The sequence below is a fragment of the Hippoglossus hippoglossus genome, chromosome 12 (genome assembly GCF_009819705.1).
Source record: "Hippoglossus hippoglossus isolate fHipHip1 chromosome 12, fHipHip1.pri, whole genome shotgun sequence".
NCBI lineage: Eukaryota > Metazoa > Chordata > Actinopteri > Pleuronectiformes > Pleuronectidae > Hippoglossus > Hippoglossus hippoglossus.
In genome coordinates this window covers 6,048,889-6,065,139 of record NC_047162.1, presented here as the reverse complement: position 1 = coordinate 6,065,139, position 16,251 = coordinate 6,048,889, and the positions used below count along the sequence as shown (strand labels likewise).

General features: G+C 42.1%; 1 protein-coding gene across 12 annotated transcripts in view; it reads left to right on the top strand.

Moving 5' to 3' along the window:
• The window catches only part of dab2ipb (DAB2 interacting protein b), a 167,576-nt gene that overhangs the window by 140,984 nt on the left and 10,341 nt on the right, over positions 1–16,251 (top strand). For 11 of the 12 annotated variants that reach the window (XM_034601782.1, XM_034601783.1, XM_034601781.1 and 8 more), the window contains 7 exons: positions 7,090–7,234; positions 8,542–8,686; positions 9,789–10,025; positions 10,132–10,333; positions 10,954–11,141; positions 12,956–13,835; positions 16,092–16,229. In XM_034601782.1, coding sequence (XP_034457673.1) covers positions 7,090–7,234; positions 8,542–8,686; positions 9,789–10,025; positions 10,132–10,333; positions 10,954–11,141; positions 12,956–13,835; positions 16,092–16,229 — 1,935 coding nt within the window. The remainder of the gene's footprint in view (positions 1–7,089; positions 7,235–8,541; positions 8,687–9,788; positions 10,026–10,131; positions 10,334–10,953; positions 11,142–12,955; positions 13,836–16,091; positions 16,230–16,251) is intronic. The other variant, XM_034601786.1, reaches the window with a different exon arrangement.

Sequence of the window (16,251 nt, the reverse complement as noted above, 5' to 3'; positions counted from 1 at the left end):
AATGATCATGTGCTCTAACAGCCAAATCAGGAGCGCGGCAGCCCTTCCTGTTTTTCTGTTGCATGAAAAGCGTCCGCGCCTTCGGGGAGGAGCCGCTTCCATTTCCACTCGGCCTCCGGTCCTCTCCATCAACCCAGTGTGACCCTCACAGGAAGAGCTGCAGGCTATGGCGCTGTAACACTAGCCACCAGTCTCTGGGGAAGGAATCCCTGGGATGCAGAGAGAGGTAGAGATGGAAAGAGGAGGAGGAGAGTGAAGGATGGAGTGGCTGGAGTGATTCCTGTTTTCTCCACTCCCTGAATATCAGCCCTTGCCCGAGGCTGGAATACCAGGCTCATTGATCAGTCGAATAGTTAATATTAAACAGGTTTCAACTTCCCTTTTTTTCCACTCACATACACTCTGAGATCACTTTCCCATTCTGGGTAAGTGAGCTCTGCCTTTTGGACCACACTGTATCTGTGACAGTTCTCCAATTATTGAGCCCAAACACTCTAATTTTAAACAATCTTTGATTTCCCCTATTATATCAATTATGTATCAGCTCTTCAGTGTATGACTTATTCTATATTGTTCCATACATTCACTATAAAGGAAAAATCTATAAACTAAATTGTTGATCTCGTCAAGTGTCGGGCCGGGTTTGGACAAAACTTTTGAAATCATATTTGTGTTCAGGTCGGTTTCGGACAGAAAATTGCAGTGAGAGCCAAACTCCACTATGAGCAAAATACAAGGATTTGTCGACATATTTTCTCACAATGAAATACTGTGTGAGCACTGGCCTGAATACGTTTCAGTGTTTTGTTTTCGATCATTTAACCATTATAACAGCTTCATCCTTTTATAATATTTGATGCAACGTGAAGTGCATTGATTTCCATGCAGGTTATACATTGCAGAACTATGAAGCAGGGTAAGATTGATCTCATCAGAAGTAGCTGGAGCAGGCTGCATGATGTCGACTTCTTTGAAAAGACTGAATTTAGAAGAAAATAGTCTCCAGAATTTTCCTTTTAAGGCATTTCATTGCTCTCGCTCTTGTATTTGTCTTCCCTTATATTACCATAGAAACACAACACAAGCACAGAAAAACATTTGAGTGGGTACAAAGCATTAAACTTGGCCCTTTCCATCGATTTTCTTAAACACTCTTTTCTTTCTCAAACTTTTTCAAGGCACAGCAATTGGAAAGGACAAGTCATTTCAGACATCACTGCGTCCTGCTCTTTGTCAGACAGTGTGATCCCTCATTCTAATATTGGAGATGATGTTGTTACCTAAGACTTCAAGCAGAGACCACGTTTTTACATTTCATCTACTAAACTTGTAGCTACACAATGTGCAGTGGAATAAGGCCGAAGAGAGACGTGAGCACTGCACACACACACACACAGGGCTGTGCCTATGTGTTGATTATATTGTTGGACTAGACTTTATGAGTTTTTACTGGCAAGCAACCCCCATCTACAGGGAACTTAATCTTTTTCAGCAGGGCCGCTCCCTGCTATTTATTAGATCTGATCAGCCATGATGCACCGTCTTACCCTCCGCCCCAACCCTATCTTCATATCACCCTCTCTCTGCGCTCTGTGTGTTATGGGGGGGGGCGTTGAGTTTTTTTGAAGCATGGTTCGGCTGATGAGATGTGGCAGCGATACAGAGAGCGTTCTACTTCTCCTTATTAGCGCTGTGGCAGAGGGAGGGGGCGACTGCTGGATCAAGGGAGTCGGAGGAAAAAGGCTGAGGGATGATGGGAAGGAAAAGCAGCGAGCTCCAGTCTCTCTTTAAGACGTGATTGTTCAGACTTCTATGACCCTGGTTCTCCTCCATGAGTCAGCTTATTACAACAAATCTCACACGTACTTAGCATCACTGCCTGATCATTTTCTAAAGCATGCTATACTTTTTACATTTATATCTTTCATTTCTACATATTTAAACATGATGTCGAGAACGTGATTTGAACAATGTGATTCATGACAGGAATAATAAAACTTGCATTAGTCGTGGTTGTCAGATGATAACGAAGATTCGGCTTCCAAGGTTTTAGCCACATCAGCAACATGGCTGTAGGGATAGCATGTCATGGTCCCCAAGGGATGAATTTAGATGATTTTGGTGATCCTATTACTTTTTCTCTAGCGTCAACCATTTATTCAAAATTTCCATTTGTCCCATACTTGATGGCAGTAGACCTTCGCCAAGGCCCAGTGGTCCCCTTCCCCAATCAAGCTGCACCAAATTGCATACACTCATAGATATCCGTTCCCTAAATATGTCCGATTTTTGGCATCAAGATCCATGAATTATCCCCTGGGAAATTGGTGAAAATGTCAAAAAACATCCCAACTGGCAATCTTCAAGAAAGCGATAAAAAAAGATTCCTGGAAAAAATGTAATGACTTCTTTCTTGGCCCACGTCCCATCCTTAAACCAAGTTTCATGGAAATCTGTAGTTTTTTGCGTAATCCTGCTGACAAACAAACAGGGGTGAAAACATCCTCCTTGGTGGAGGTAAATATTGACATTCCCGTTTAGCTAGGCTACACATTGTGTTTACTTATACCTGCACTGGTTTAGTCGATTTAAATTGATTTATTGATTACAATAAGATTTATTTAAAAAATGCAGTATATGGGAATTTGTCAGGGATAGAACTGGACTAGTCATGATTTTGAAAAAGACAATAATGTTGGCACTCTAACACTAGCGCTAAACTGAGCTGTGTATTTACTACCTGCTAAACGTCAGCTTGTTGATGTTATTGTGAGTATGTCAACATGCTGACATTAGTATTTATCTCAAAGTGCTGATGTGACTGTAAATAATAATAATACATTTATACAGCACTTTTAACAATGCTTAAGGACACTTAACAAATAAGAAAATAGAGAGAGCAAACAACAGTTTCACAATGGTCCCTCTTGTAGCTGCATGAACATGCTGTAAACACAACTTTGATAAAAACAGAAAATCATTAAGGAGATGGTCGGTTGGCGGCATTTCTATTTTAGTAGCAGCTGAAATGAGAACCGACTGCCACCTGGGAGGTAAGAAATCAATCTGTAGAACATATGGTATCCAGTGAAAAATAGTCAATAATCAGAGATGAAATATGCAAATCCACCATTATGGTCGCTTTAATTTCTTTATATCCATGTGTTGTAATTAACTGCCAAGTTTATTCATAGAAATCCATGTCTGTAAGTTCTTAGGTTCCACAAATAACTACTCAAGCGTTGCCCCATCATTATAAGAGATTATTTTAAGAGGGCGCTGGGTCAAATTTTTTGTTTAGCCTCTACCAGCAGAAATCCTTCAGTTATTATTCTGCCTCTAGTTTGATGTCTCTCTCTCAGTTTCCCTTCTCCCTCTCTGCCTCCCTCTTCCTCTCATTTCATCCAACCGTCCTCTCTAATCAGGCCTGGATTTGCCTCGCTTCAGCGGCCACATAAGGAGAGAGGAGAGAGAGAGAGAGAGAGAGAGGGAGGGAGAGGGGTCGAGGTTAGAGGGACAATTAGGATTAGGATGACATGTTCTTCCAAAAGGAAAAAGAAACACATGAACCCTGATTTAATGACGGGTGTCCATAAATAACCATATACTCTTCCTTGTCCAGTTTGTTCTATTCAAAATATCATAAAGATGACAAATGTAATTGTAATTATGATGATTTCAGAATTGATGTGACAACTTTGTATTAAATGAACAAACCAATAACCTAAACTCTATTGCTGCTGATATGAATAGGAATGTAAACAATTTACAGCTATGAGGATTTACTGTCTATTAGAGGCTTCTCCTCTCTGGACTCTCACTGGGTCGCTCCAGGACATCGCTGTTTTGAGTCAGTCCCGGGGAAGCGCTCTCTTTATTCCTGGGTTCATTGTCTTGCAGCAGGTTTTTCCTGCAGGATTTCCTGTTTATCCCTGCATTCATTTTGGACTCCCTGTGGCATGATGCTGCCACCACCAGCCATGCGTCTTACTGGGGATTCTGTGTTGGGATAATGTCCAGTCCTAAGCCCCTTTTCCACTGGTCAAAAAACCCACTAACATCTGGCTGGTGTCTGCTATGGGAATGGACACAATCTACTTTAACAGTAGACGCTGACACTGCACCTTTTCTGCACCTTATGAAGATGCGCATTGAATTTCCAGGATCTTGTTGACTTATTGTTTTTAATATCTTTGGAATAATGTGCAACAGATTTTTTTTGTCATGGTCCTGCATGCAATGCAAGACTGGCGAGGTGAGAGAGCTTCTTAGTTTCTTGCGCGTGTTCGTGACATAAAACATGACTCACCAAAGAAATACAAACTATATTTACACTTTTAAACAGGCTTAGCCACATTTAAAAAACCTGCGTATATATATCTGCTAATTTTGGTGTAAAAGAGGAATAACATGCTGTGAGTGCAACTCAGTTTTGGTCTCATCAGAGTTAACTTCTCCATTTGCCTTCCTGCAAACAGTAGCAGAGCACCCAGCTCACTGCTGTGTGCACAGTCTGTTCAATCTGAGCCGCTGAAGCTTGTAACTCAACTTCAGAGTTGTCGTTGGTCTCTTGGCGGCTTCCCTCCCTGGTCTCCTTCTTGCACAGTCTCTCAGTTTTCTTTATGGTCTGTTCCATAATAATCATTGATTTAACTGTACTCCCAGGAATTTCTGTGTGGTAGAGAAATGTTCTTGTCTACATCCCCCGACGTGTTTTTCATTTACTTTTTCGCTGAGTTGTTCCATTTTCCTCATTTGTAGGTTTTTGCCCAGAGCACATTGACCATCCAGATACAGGTGTATTTATACTACAGTTTTATTTATATTACAGTGTATATATACTGTAGTCAACTCTACAGAGATGGAGCTATATAATATAGTTTTTATAGGGTGGCTTTGACCCACAAGGTAACTCATGGTGTATGATAGAAAAAGAGCTCCCCATAGAACTGCTGTATGAATGTGTGTGTGAATGGATGAATGTGGCCTGTATAGTACAGCACTTTGATTGGATGATAAGACTAGAAAAGATCTATTTAAATACAGTCCCATTACCATTTGGCATCTCCATTGGACCATTGATATGACTTCTAGAACCAGATGGCACCAGTGATGATGTAGAGGTCTGAACACATATCAAATCATTTATAACACATTGTATATAGTAAAGGTTGTTTTTATGTTGATCAGGGCAAGAAAAGTAGAAATTTCATACCCTCTGTGTTACATTAGAACATGAAAGCCTCTAAATTCTGAGAGGAACGGTGATACTCATCTCATTATCTTTCAGGATGAAAATAACCTATATACAGAAATGCGCCCCAAAACTCCAGAAAGGCTACTTTCGATGCACATCAGTGGGTGATTGGCTCCCCGTGGTGTATCTTTGATTAGCTGGATAACTGGCTGAAATGCAGCAGCGACTGAAACCATGTGAGAGGCTCTGTTGCTCGCTTTTCGCCTCCTGCTCTGTTCTTTAAAGACCACCACTCTGTCTCTGTTTCCCCCCTTCCTTGTCTCTTTCTCTCCATACATCTGTCATTTTCCCTCTCTCCCATCGCTGCCATGCTGGTTCTCCTGGTTTAACAAGCTGCCAGGGGACCCGCATGAGAGTTCAACCACAAATTTGTTGAAGGGATCCAAATGCGGGATGATTCATCCCCAGGTGGCTCCATTTCCATCTCTGCCGGTCGGACTTTGAATTTTGGAAGCTTCAACGCTCATCTCCACCTGTTACTTTTCTTTCCCGGATTAGTAATATATCGTTTTCATGGAAATGATTTTGTTCAAAAGATTTAATCAATAATTCACACATCAGTAAAAAAGCATTAGAAATTGGCAATGTGTAGCCAAAAAGTGATAATAACTTAGAAGAAACTTGGGATGTGGAGCAGTGACCGCCCACTTTTAGAATGGCTCTGATTCAGGAAGTAAATTTCATGAAGGATTATGGGTAGTGTAGTTATTTTCCTTGACTTCGCGAATAAATCAAATTTTTCGTAAAACACAGTTGATATCATACAAACTTGTGGCTTCTACAGGACCATGTAACATGGTTTTACATTATCGTAGCTTGTGGCAAGTCTACTTTGGATGATTAATATATTATTGTTGATATCAAAATCTCTATCCAGAAAATGTATGGGATTTTTACTTTCAGAAACAACGCCGTTGAGGTCTATAATTAGCTATTATTCTCCTTTTGTGTGAGTGGGCATTTTTATGTTTCCATGCTCTCATTGTACAAATGTCAAAAATTAGTCTTTGAGCATTTGAATCGAAGTGAAGAAAATGTTTGCTGCAATCATTTGAAAAATCTGAGTCCTGTCACAGTTTTTCATTTGTTGGGTCATAAACACAAAGTTGTTTCTCTCCGTCTCTCTATGGGAGATGTCAAACTCAAAGGATGAAATGAATGGAGCTATTTAGTTTCCTGCCTTTTTATCGTAATGACAGAAATTATTCTCTCTGTGTCTTAATTTGGTCATAAAAAAAAACATGTTTTGAAAACCTGTCACACTGTTGAGGTGTCGTGTATGGAGAGACGCACGCATCTTCCTAGTGTCTCTGCACAGTACAGGTGCCGCCGGTAACGTTGAGAAGTGATACTTGAAATCATGATCATCTACATTTATGCTGCATAAGATACTATAAGAGTATGATGTTCACAATAGTTGCTAATAGAACATTCCCTTCATATTCCTGTGACAGTGTCATGTCACTAACTATCTTGGAATATTGTGTGAACACCCGGGACCTCAGAAGTAGCATCCAGGGGCATTTTTCTTGTTCTTCCCATTGTTATTTTAATTGTGTGTGAATGCAGCATAACAGCTAACAGACTTTCAGACCATGGTACTGATGTAAAATATCACAGACTAAAAAAAAGAGGGAGAGGATGAAGACGAATCAGATAAACCCTCATTTACTTATTCCTTAGTTTTTACCTCCCAAGAACACATTTAAATTTCATGGTCATTCATTAAATTCCTGCTTTATATCTTCATAAAACTCAAGTGTGGTTAATCACATGGGATTATAGGACTGGAAGTTGACCCTGTGCTTGTCTTGTCTTTTCATTTTCTGCAGGACTTCCTCACAGACTTAATGATGTCGGAGGTGGACCGCTGCGGGGAGAACGAGCACCTCATCTTCAGAGAGAACACGCTCGCCACAAAGGCCATCGAGGAATACCTCAAACTGGTGGGACAGAAGTACCTGCAGGACGCGCTGGGTGAGTGGAGCATTGATGTGGAAAAGGAGTGAAGGCCGTCATCTTAGAGTCCTATTCAGAAGAAATTCTGTTATCAAGTCATGCTTGTTGTCTATTTCGATTATTTAGTTAATCCATGTCTGTCCATATTAGTATTTATTGTTGCTACTGTGGCCTTCAGATTTATCCAGATTCGTCCCTGGAATAATTTCCATATTGAAGGGGGTCCTTGGCTGAGAAAAATTTGAGAACCCCTGCTGTATACAATATTAGGCTGTTTTATGATTGTGCAATTTGTCCAAATTCTTTCATAATATACAACATACGATATGTGCGGCTGTCTTTCTTGGATTTTGGATTTATCCAACTGTGACGGGCTGAGGCTCAGATTTGTAGAAAATCATTACGAGCTGACTGTTTGACCTCGCACTCCCACTTGTACAGAGTTACTCCAAGGTTGGATCCAGTGTGTTTGTGTGTCTGCAGTCGTAACAATAAGCATCAGTATGCACCGTATGCTGTTTTCCCCCAGCCTGACTCGGAAATGTACACAGCGGTGGTTTAATCTCCGAACGGCACACATCCTTCCTGGCACTCACCACCTGTATACGCTGCTAATATTAATGCTCTGTGTGTGTTTTATATTGTTCTGTGTGTATGTGTGTGTGTGTGTGTGTGGCACAATCGTTTCAACTAGAAATGCTGCCTTTACTGACAGAAATACTGACGGCTGGTGAATTATGCATCGCTGGAGTTTCTGTTGTTTGACTTTTGGCTAAACTATTGGAATCATTGAAACTGCGACTGGGGCAACACAAGGACGGCCAAGCTTTATCTTTAGAGCACTAGGGACAAAAGAAGCTGCTGTTCCCCCATTTCAATGATATTGATTAGAGTGGAATAATGAAATATAGCAGGTTTTTCACTCACTGAGATTGTAGCAGTAAAGCTCTGTCTGTTATCTGAAAGGAGGAAATAATAATGATGTAGTTATTTTGTTCCTCTGTTTTTGTGAGTGTTAGTCGAACAAGAAGCTTCTGGATCTTTTCAGCTTTTTGTGTTTGTTGTCAAAGGTCAAACTAGAGAGTGATCTGCTCTGAAAAATAACTTCATAACTATCCGTTTCTATTTTGGCCTGACTACAGAGTGTGGATGACATTGACAACCTCTCTCCCAGCTCAGATTCACACAACTTCAAATCACAAACAGGAAAAATAACCATCTTAGTTCTGTTTTTGTCTCAAAGATACTTTAAGGAAATTGATCTACAAAAGCCCAGATGTTCCTTCATTTCTTACCTCCCCTTCTCTTTCTTTCTTTGTTTTCAGGCGAGTTCATCAAGGCTCTGTACGAGTCAGATGAGAACTGTGAGGTGGATCCATCCAAGTGCTCGTCAGGTGACCTCCCAGAACACCAGAGTAACCTGAAGATGTGCTGTGAGCTGGCCTTCTGCAAAATCATCAACTCATACTGGTGAGACACATGGAATTCAACCTGACATAAACAATTACTGTAGTAGTGTCTGATGGTCGTGTAGCTAATAATAACTGATAATAATAATGCCGTTCCTATTTTATTGCATTCAACACAACACACAAAAGTATTAGTTAGTACTGTTAGAAAATAAACAGGCATACAATGTAAATGCAGTCACAGCAGTGCTACATTCTTGTTGTTTGCATCACTGACAAATGCAGAAATAAAACGAAAAGTAATGTAACATCCCATCAGACGCTCAAATCAAAAGCAAACAATACATTGAAAATAGCTTATTCTGAATTTGACATATTGCTTTACTAAATGTTTTTTTTTTACAATCACTCCAAAGCATTTCTCAGGAGCTATGTGATGCTTCTGTGCTACTTCTCTCTAGAATCTGCTTCATTTAGAGGAATTTAAAGACCTCAGTAATAGATATTTAGTTATGATTCTTAAAACATTTATTGAATAGGTTTTATTCCAAGTTTCGCATTAGGAGTAAAAGTGAAGACTCCTTCACTCGCACAAAGAGCTTCAAAGTGATATTATTATCTGTTCCATAACTATGGTTTTAGGAAATATGCCAAATTCTGCTCTCAAAAACTGCTAACTTTGGTCCATGTGTGTTTCCTTAAAGAAGCTTTTTTTGTGAAAAAACAATGATTGAGTTTCTTATTTTGAAAAAAAACTTTAAATGTATTGATAACGATTAGACAAAAGCCTTAAATATTTGCTGTAGCCTGCCTGAGGAGGTAGTCTTCATATGTTAATATAAAATACTGTCTGTCGACTTTCATATAATTATTTTTTACTTATTTGATTAATTCAATCAGCCACACATCCATAAATTTTCTGCTACTTAACCTAGATCCAGGTTGTGTTTAATGATTAATGATGTTATTAGGAATTGCTACTTTACACTTCTGGGGATTACTGACAGAAATGGGTTGCCGCTGGAAATAATTCTAAATATCATCTTTACCGGTGCTTGTTTATGTTTTTCATATGACCATGAACTTGTTATTAAAAACACACAATGAATCAAAAATAAGTTTTAATCATCTCAAAATTAACTTCTGTCTTTTATTCTCCACAGTGTCTTTCCCCGAGAACTGAAAGAGGTCTTTGCGTCGTGGCGACAGGAATGCAGCAACCGGGGTCGACCGGACATCAGCGAGCGTCTGATCAGTGCGTCTTTGTTCCTGCGGTTTCTGTGTCCAGCCATCATGTCCCCGTCACTTTTCAATCTGATGCAGGAGTATCCCGATGACCGCACGGCGCGCACCCTCACGCTCATCGCCAAAGTCACCCAAAACCTGGCCAACTTCACCAAGTGAGTTTAGACACACGCTTAGCTTTCTGGTCAAGAGTTACGGGATTTTATGATATGATACTTCTACAATACTCATTGTTTGTGTTCCCTCTCCCTGTGACATCAGATTTGGCAACAAGGAAGAGTACATGTCCTTCATGAACCAGTTCCTGGAGCACGAGTGGACCAACATGCAGCGCTTCTTGCTCGAAATCTCAAATCCTGAGACGATCTCCAACACGGCGGGCTTCGAGGGCTACATCGACCTCGGCAGGGAGCTGTCCACACTGCACTCCCTCCTGTCTGAGGTGGTGTCTCAGATGGACCAGGTACTGGAGATGACACACTGTATAATGTAGATGCTCATAAGATTTCATAAAGGATCCAACAAGTAACAAAAGATCCAAAGCTCTTCTATTCATAATCAGGTTGAACTGCATGAACAGGATTTGAATCATGCTTAACTACATTAGGATGTTTATCTTACATGAAATCAATAATTTATTGCTGCGTTACATAAACAGTGAGAGCACTGTGAAGCCTCGGAAACTGGGCGAAGCATATTAATGGTTTACCAGGTCATTGACATTAGCTTCAGTAGCAGATAGGAAGCTTGTGATTATTAGATAAAGAGCAGATTCTTGTTTAGTTTTTTTTCCTCATAGAGCAGCTACTTATCCTAAACCTTATCTTTCAATAATTCAGAAATCACAGCGAGTCTGCTTGATACTCCAGTCAATCACACAAGCCGGCCTACTTTATTATTTAGTGTGTTTTCTGAATAAGAGAGTTGATTGCACGGTGTAGGGAAAATAACTTGGTCTAAAAAATATGCAAATGTGAAATTCAATCAAAATAACACTTGTATCAAATCCAATCAATGCCCCGACTGAAGTGGTCCAGAGTTTATATTTAATTTGGCTGACTGTCAATTGTCAACTCTCTTCAGAGTGCGGCCTCGAAGCTGGGTCCTCTGCCCAGGATCCTGCGGGAGGTGAACACAGCTCTGTCCAACCCGTCAAGTGTCCAGATGACACCCGGGCTGTCCTCGGAGCAAATGGGATCGCCGCCTGCCGAGGCGAGCTGTAGCATCTCCACTGGTCTGCAGAAGATGGTCATAGACAATGAACTTTCAGGGTAAGAAATATTCAAGATCTCAGCTAATACACACAAAGAAATCGCCCGTGTTTGTTTATTTGTTGGTTTGTTAGGCAGCAAAAACTCAAACCTTAGTGGAAGGATGTGTTATGGGTCAGGGAAGAACCCATTAAATCTTGGTGCGGATCAGGGGAAATGTTAAATCAGCAGCTGATGTCCAGTGTATTGGTGCTGCTGCTTTTGACATTGGTGTCAATTATTGTAGTTCAAAGTATACATATAAGTATAAGTAAATATAAATTGAACCTAAATTAAAACTCAGCAGGTCATTTTTGATGATGTAAAATATCAGTCCTGAAAAAACTAAAAGACCTTAAAATGTCCCTTTATCACTAAAGACAATAAAGCAGGTATAAGGATTTATAGATATTTTTCCATTACTCTCCAAATGATATAAACTTTGAAGTCTTGGAACAGCTGACCTGTTCATGTAGCATCTGTTACAGATAAATCCCAGGGCCACTTTCTGCTCTCAGCTTTTGCTCCCACTGCTTTCGTCAGCAGGCGGCTCTGGGCATATTTGATTGCTGGCGATGTAGCGATTAGCTAATTGCAGAAAAGATTAAGACCCTCCCTCGTTGTAGAGTCAACCCTGATACTCTACACCCATTGTTCTTCAAATCAGCTAGTGTGTTTTCCTGCGCCACCAACCAGTTCTGCTGAGGGTTCATGTTTGTCAGGCGAGTGTCACCCCTTCTTGTTTGCCAGATGAAACCTCGTTTACTCCCCCACGGATGAATACACACATTCGGGATGGCACCTTTATCTCACTTATCTCCTGTCCTCTTACTCCCTGGCAGAACAGTAACAAGGTGAAACTTAGAAAAGATTAACATAGAGGCACAGGGACCCAAAGGAGGAGAGAGATATGAATAATAAGTCAGAGAAAGTCTCAGGTAGATGAGTATGCGCTGCATGTAAGAGGAAGATGAGACAACGGGAGAAACAGGACGGGAGTCAGACAGCTGGGATCATTATGCTCATCAGGGGGCTGGGATCAATTGAACTAATTAGGTAATGTCCCCATGTGACCATGTGTCAGAGCCGACCTGCTTTACTTTATCACAGCCACTGTTTGCTCACATATTGACCTGTGTGTGCTTGTGTGTGGGTGTGTGTTTCCTCATCAGCAAGCTGTAGGTCTGAAACAGCATTGGAATGAGCTCACCATTCTGACTTAATCGCTTCTCATCCACTAACCAGTGACATGCAAAGTAGGAGAAAGAAAAAGGGAGAAATTGAGCAGAATGGAAGAGTAGAAAGAAGTTAAACGAGAGAAGGGTAATGGAACGGAGGGATGAGATGAGCGAGATGTGACGAATAAATTATCTGACAAAATCACACATTTGGGAAGATGACCACGGATTCTTTCCTTTAACGGTTAAGTGTGTCGCATTTAGTGGCATCTAGTGGTGAAGTTGCATATTGTAACCAACTGAATGCCCCGTACTTTCCCCCATTCCCTTTCCAAGCATGTAGGAGAACTACGCTGCCATATGATAATAAGAACGATGAGCTCACCTTTGCGTAAATAACAGAACAGATATGCTAACATTCAGCAGACAATCTCTTATCATGTGACTTCGAGATAACGCCAAGTTCAGCAGCACCCCCTACTGGCCATGTCATAGTGACATTTCTTGCAAGAGTGCTTTCGATGGAAGTTTTTTCATTTTCAAGTTTACATTATCATTTTGGTATAGTCCCCTATAGGCTTACAAAGCTTTCAATCAACAAGTGATCAATCAGGGATTGGCTGAGAGTTTAACCTGGATCCCTTTTCTCTCTTTCAGATTGGTTGATTTTACCAGGTTACCCTCCCCAACCCCAGAAAACAAGGACCTATTCTTTGTGACACGGAGCTCAGGGATCCAGCCCTCCCCAGCACGCAGCTCGAGTTACTCTGAGACCAACGAGCCGGACCTGGGCATGGCAAATGGCAGCAAAAGCCTGTCCATGGTGGACCTCCAGGACCCACGCAGTCTGGAAGGTGGCCCGGGTCCTTGTACCTCAGACACTTTGGGTGAAGGCCCAGGCTCTGGTGGTGGCTGGTCAGCCAGAGTTCCACAAGGCAACATCCTGGGAGGTCCCACCTTGAGAAGGCCAGGCCAGACCCCCACCACCCCAGGAACAGAAAGCACCCCAGGTCGACCCGCCCAACTGCTCGCCCCCCTATCCTTCCAGAATCCAGTTTACCAGATGGCGGCCTGCCTGCCTGTCTCCCCGCGCGGAATGACCGACTCAGGGTCAGAGTGCCACAGTTCTGTCAGTTCCCACAGCAACAATGAGGAGGGACCCGCAGGAGGAAAACACGCCTTCTTGAACCATGGTGGAGGCGGTGGTGGGGGGAGCAGCGGGGACGAGTACGCCAGGCGTTCGGGCGAGTTCAACCGCCGACAACTATCCCTCACGGAAATGCAGCACCAGCCCACCGTCCCCAGACAGAACAGCGCTGGCCCACAGCGGAGGATAGACCAGCCCCCGCCTCAGAGCATCACTCGGGGCCGCACCCCGCCGAATCTGCTAAACAGCGGACCCTACCCCCGGCCCTCGTCTGGCAGCATGATGACATCATCCCCCGACTGGCCCGGCAGCGGTGCTCGGTTACGACAGCAGTCCTCTTCTTCCAAAGGTGACAGTCCTGAGACCAAGCAGAGGGCTCAGCACAAACAGGTACGGGGCTCACACCACTACACATCTTTAACTTCACGTCTATTGAAGCTGGTATTTATGATTCCAGACAGTCGACTATAGCTGCTTTAGTCTGTATAATCACCTGAAATTTCACTGATAGAGAAAGTCTCTCTTACAAAGTGCCCATTTGTCTCATAGCATGTTGAGGACAGTCTGTGTGGGCGGCCTCGGCTCTGCACATTGTGCATGTAATGAACTGCAGTCATTGTGCATGTAATGACAGTAATTTGCATACAGGCAGCTCATCACTTTACCACTGTTTTACTGGTCAAGTTTAATGGGCTGAGAATGAGGGTGTAGGCACAATTAGCATTTTATTAACAAGGGATATATGTGCCAGCAAGGCATCAGAAAAACTAGACCCTCATGGTTCTGAACAGATCCAGTACATGACTGTGTCAGTGTATTGGTGCAGAGTGTGTGTTAGCGTGTGTGGTCACAGTGGGAGCATTCTCTTTTATGACTTTGCTGCTGAGTGTTTAGTATTGGCAGGTCAGGACTACAAGGTTGTAATTAAAAAAACTGGTCAATGGTTGCCCTTGGTGACAGGCTGAAGGGGAGGGCATCTGCATGTCTCCATCTCGCCTGGGTCTCCTCCCTGTGCCATACTCCACAGCAGGGTACCACACCCTCATTTAATTTGTATGTTCAGGGCACTAAGCACCAAGCCCAGGACTTTGAGTTGTGGGACCCTCCCTGTAGGGATGAATCAGACTCAGAATCTGGTTTTATTGCCAAGTAGGTTTACACATACACGGAATTTGCTGTGGTGTGTTTTGTGCAAGTATAAATATGAAACATAGGAAACTAAATAAAAGGTTTTAATCTGTAATTACTGTGATTATCGTAGTGATTTTGCTGATACTGTCCAGCATCAACCAAAATTAGCAAGTCTGAAAAGCGTCTTTTCCAGTGGTCCAAAAAAACACCAGCATCTGTTTGTTTTTTCTTGCAATGGCAATGGATTACATCAGCGAGGCAAACTCCTCTACTGTCAGTGGGAAAGGAGTCAATTGCCTTTTTTAAGTATGTTTACCTGTTTTTAAATAAAGGTGTAAAAAAGGTATAAGACACCGGCGCAGCAAGCAACGCTGATTGTTGTGCCAGAAACATGCGTTTGGCAGTGACAACAGAAGAACTGCTAATGCTGTAGCCACGACAACTGCTAACATCCACTCTCACCAAATTGTGCACAATTAACAAATGCTGATATTTTTCCTGACCTCCTCTTTTTCCTTTTTTGGTCAACGTCTGCAAAAGTTGTCAACCTGTCTCCTCTGCTCCTTCTCCGCTCGGAGAGAAACTCGACTGTAAATGATGTCAAATGCAATAGAGACTCTTACTGAGCTGATATGAATCAAGCAGCGTTCAGCAGTATCATAATATTCTGAAATGAAAATTAGCTGCCTTTTGAAAAACAATATGCACAACTTTGCACAGATAATTCACTTTTTGAAAGATTTAATTGTAAAAAAAAAAAGAAAGAACCTGCTTATCAACAAACTAAATCTGTTTGCTTTAACTTTCATGTTGCACATTTGATATGGTGTTGGCTTCTTAGTTAGAGTTTTATAGGTTATAGGTAAAATATATAAAAGTTAAAATGCAGATTTATATATCCTATTCAACCATTCAACGTTAGTCAGTAGCCATGGTACTAACGCCAACATCTTTGTAAAGTTTCGTTTCATGTGTGGGCCGACACAAAGTTTCATTTATTTTTATCCATTTGCCGTTTTAACATTTGGATATTTCGACCTTTTTAAAAGCCTTTAATGCAAATTATTGTTGAACTATAAAATCATCCTACGTCTCCACTCATGCACTGTAAAAGACCATCCATCAGAAATGAGGCGGATAGAAACACACACACTCACACACACATTAGCTGCTAGTCTCTGCCTCCAGGCTGGTTTCGTGCGCACACACTCACACACACACATGGAAATCAGGGCTTCAAAGTGTGTGCTGTGCTGCCCTGCATGTGTGAGCTTGACGACAGGAGTGTGTTCTCCATCCCACCTGCTGCTTTCAGACCAGATGAGTTGGTGCATTTCAAGCTGATTTCTGTTGTTTCTGTGCTATTGTTGTTTTGTTGTTGTTGTTGCAACCTGCCTCCCCCCTGCTCCCCCTGCTCCCCCCGTCACTTGCACTCAGCTCATGTATGTATGTATGTGTGTGCGTGTGCGTGTGTGTGCGTGTGTGTGTGTGGATGTTGTGTTGGTTTCACTATAGGCCCCCTCCCCTGTGAACCCAAGTGCGCTGGACCGCACAGCAGCCTGGCTATTGAATATGAATGTGCAGTATTTAGACCATGAGCGGATGGAGCCCGAGTCACTGAGAAACAGAGAGGATCTGACTCAGGTGGAGAAGGTAACCTGCCTCCTCGTCCAAC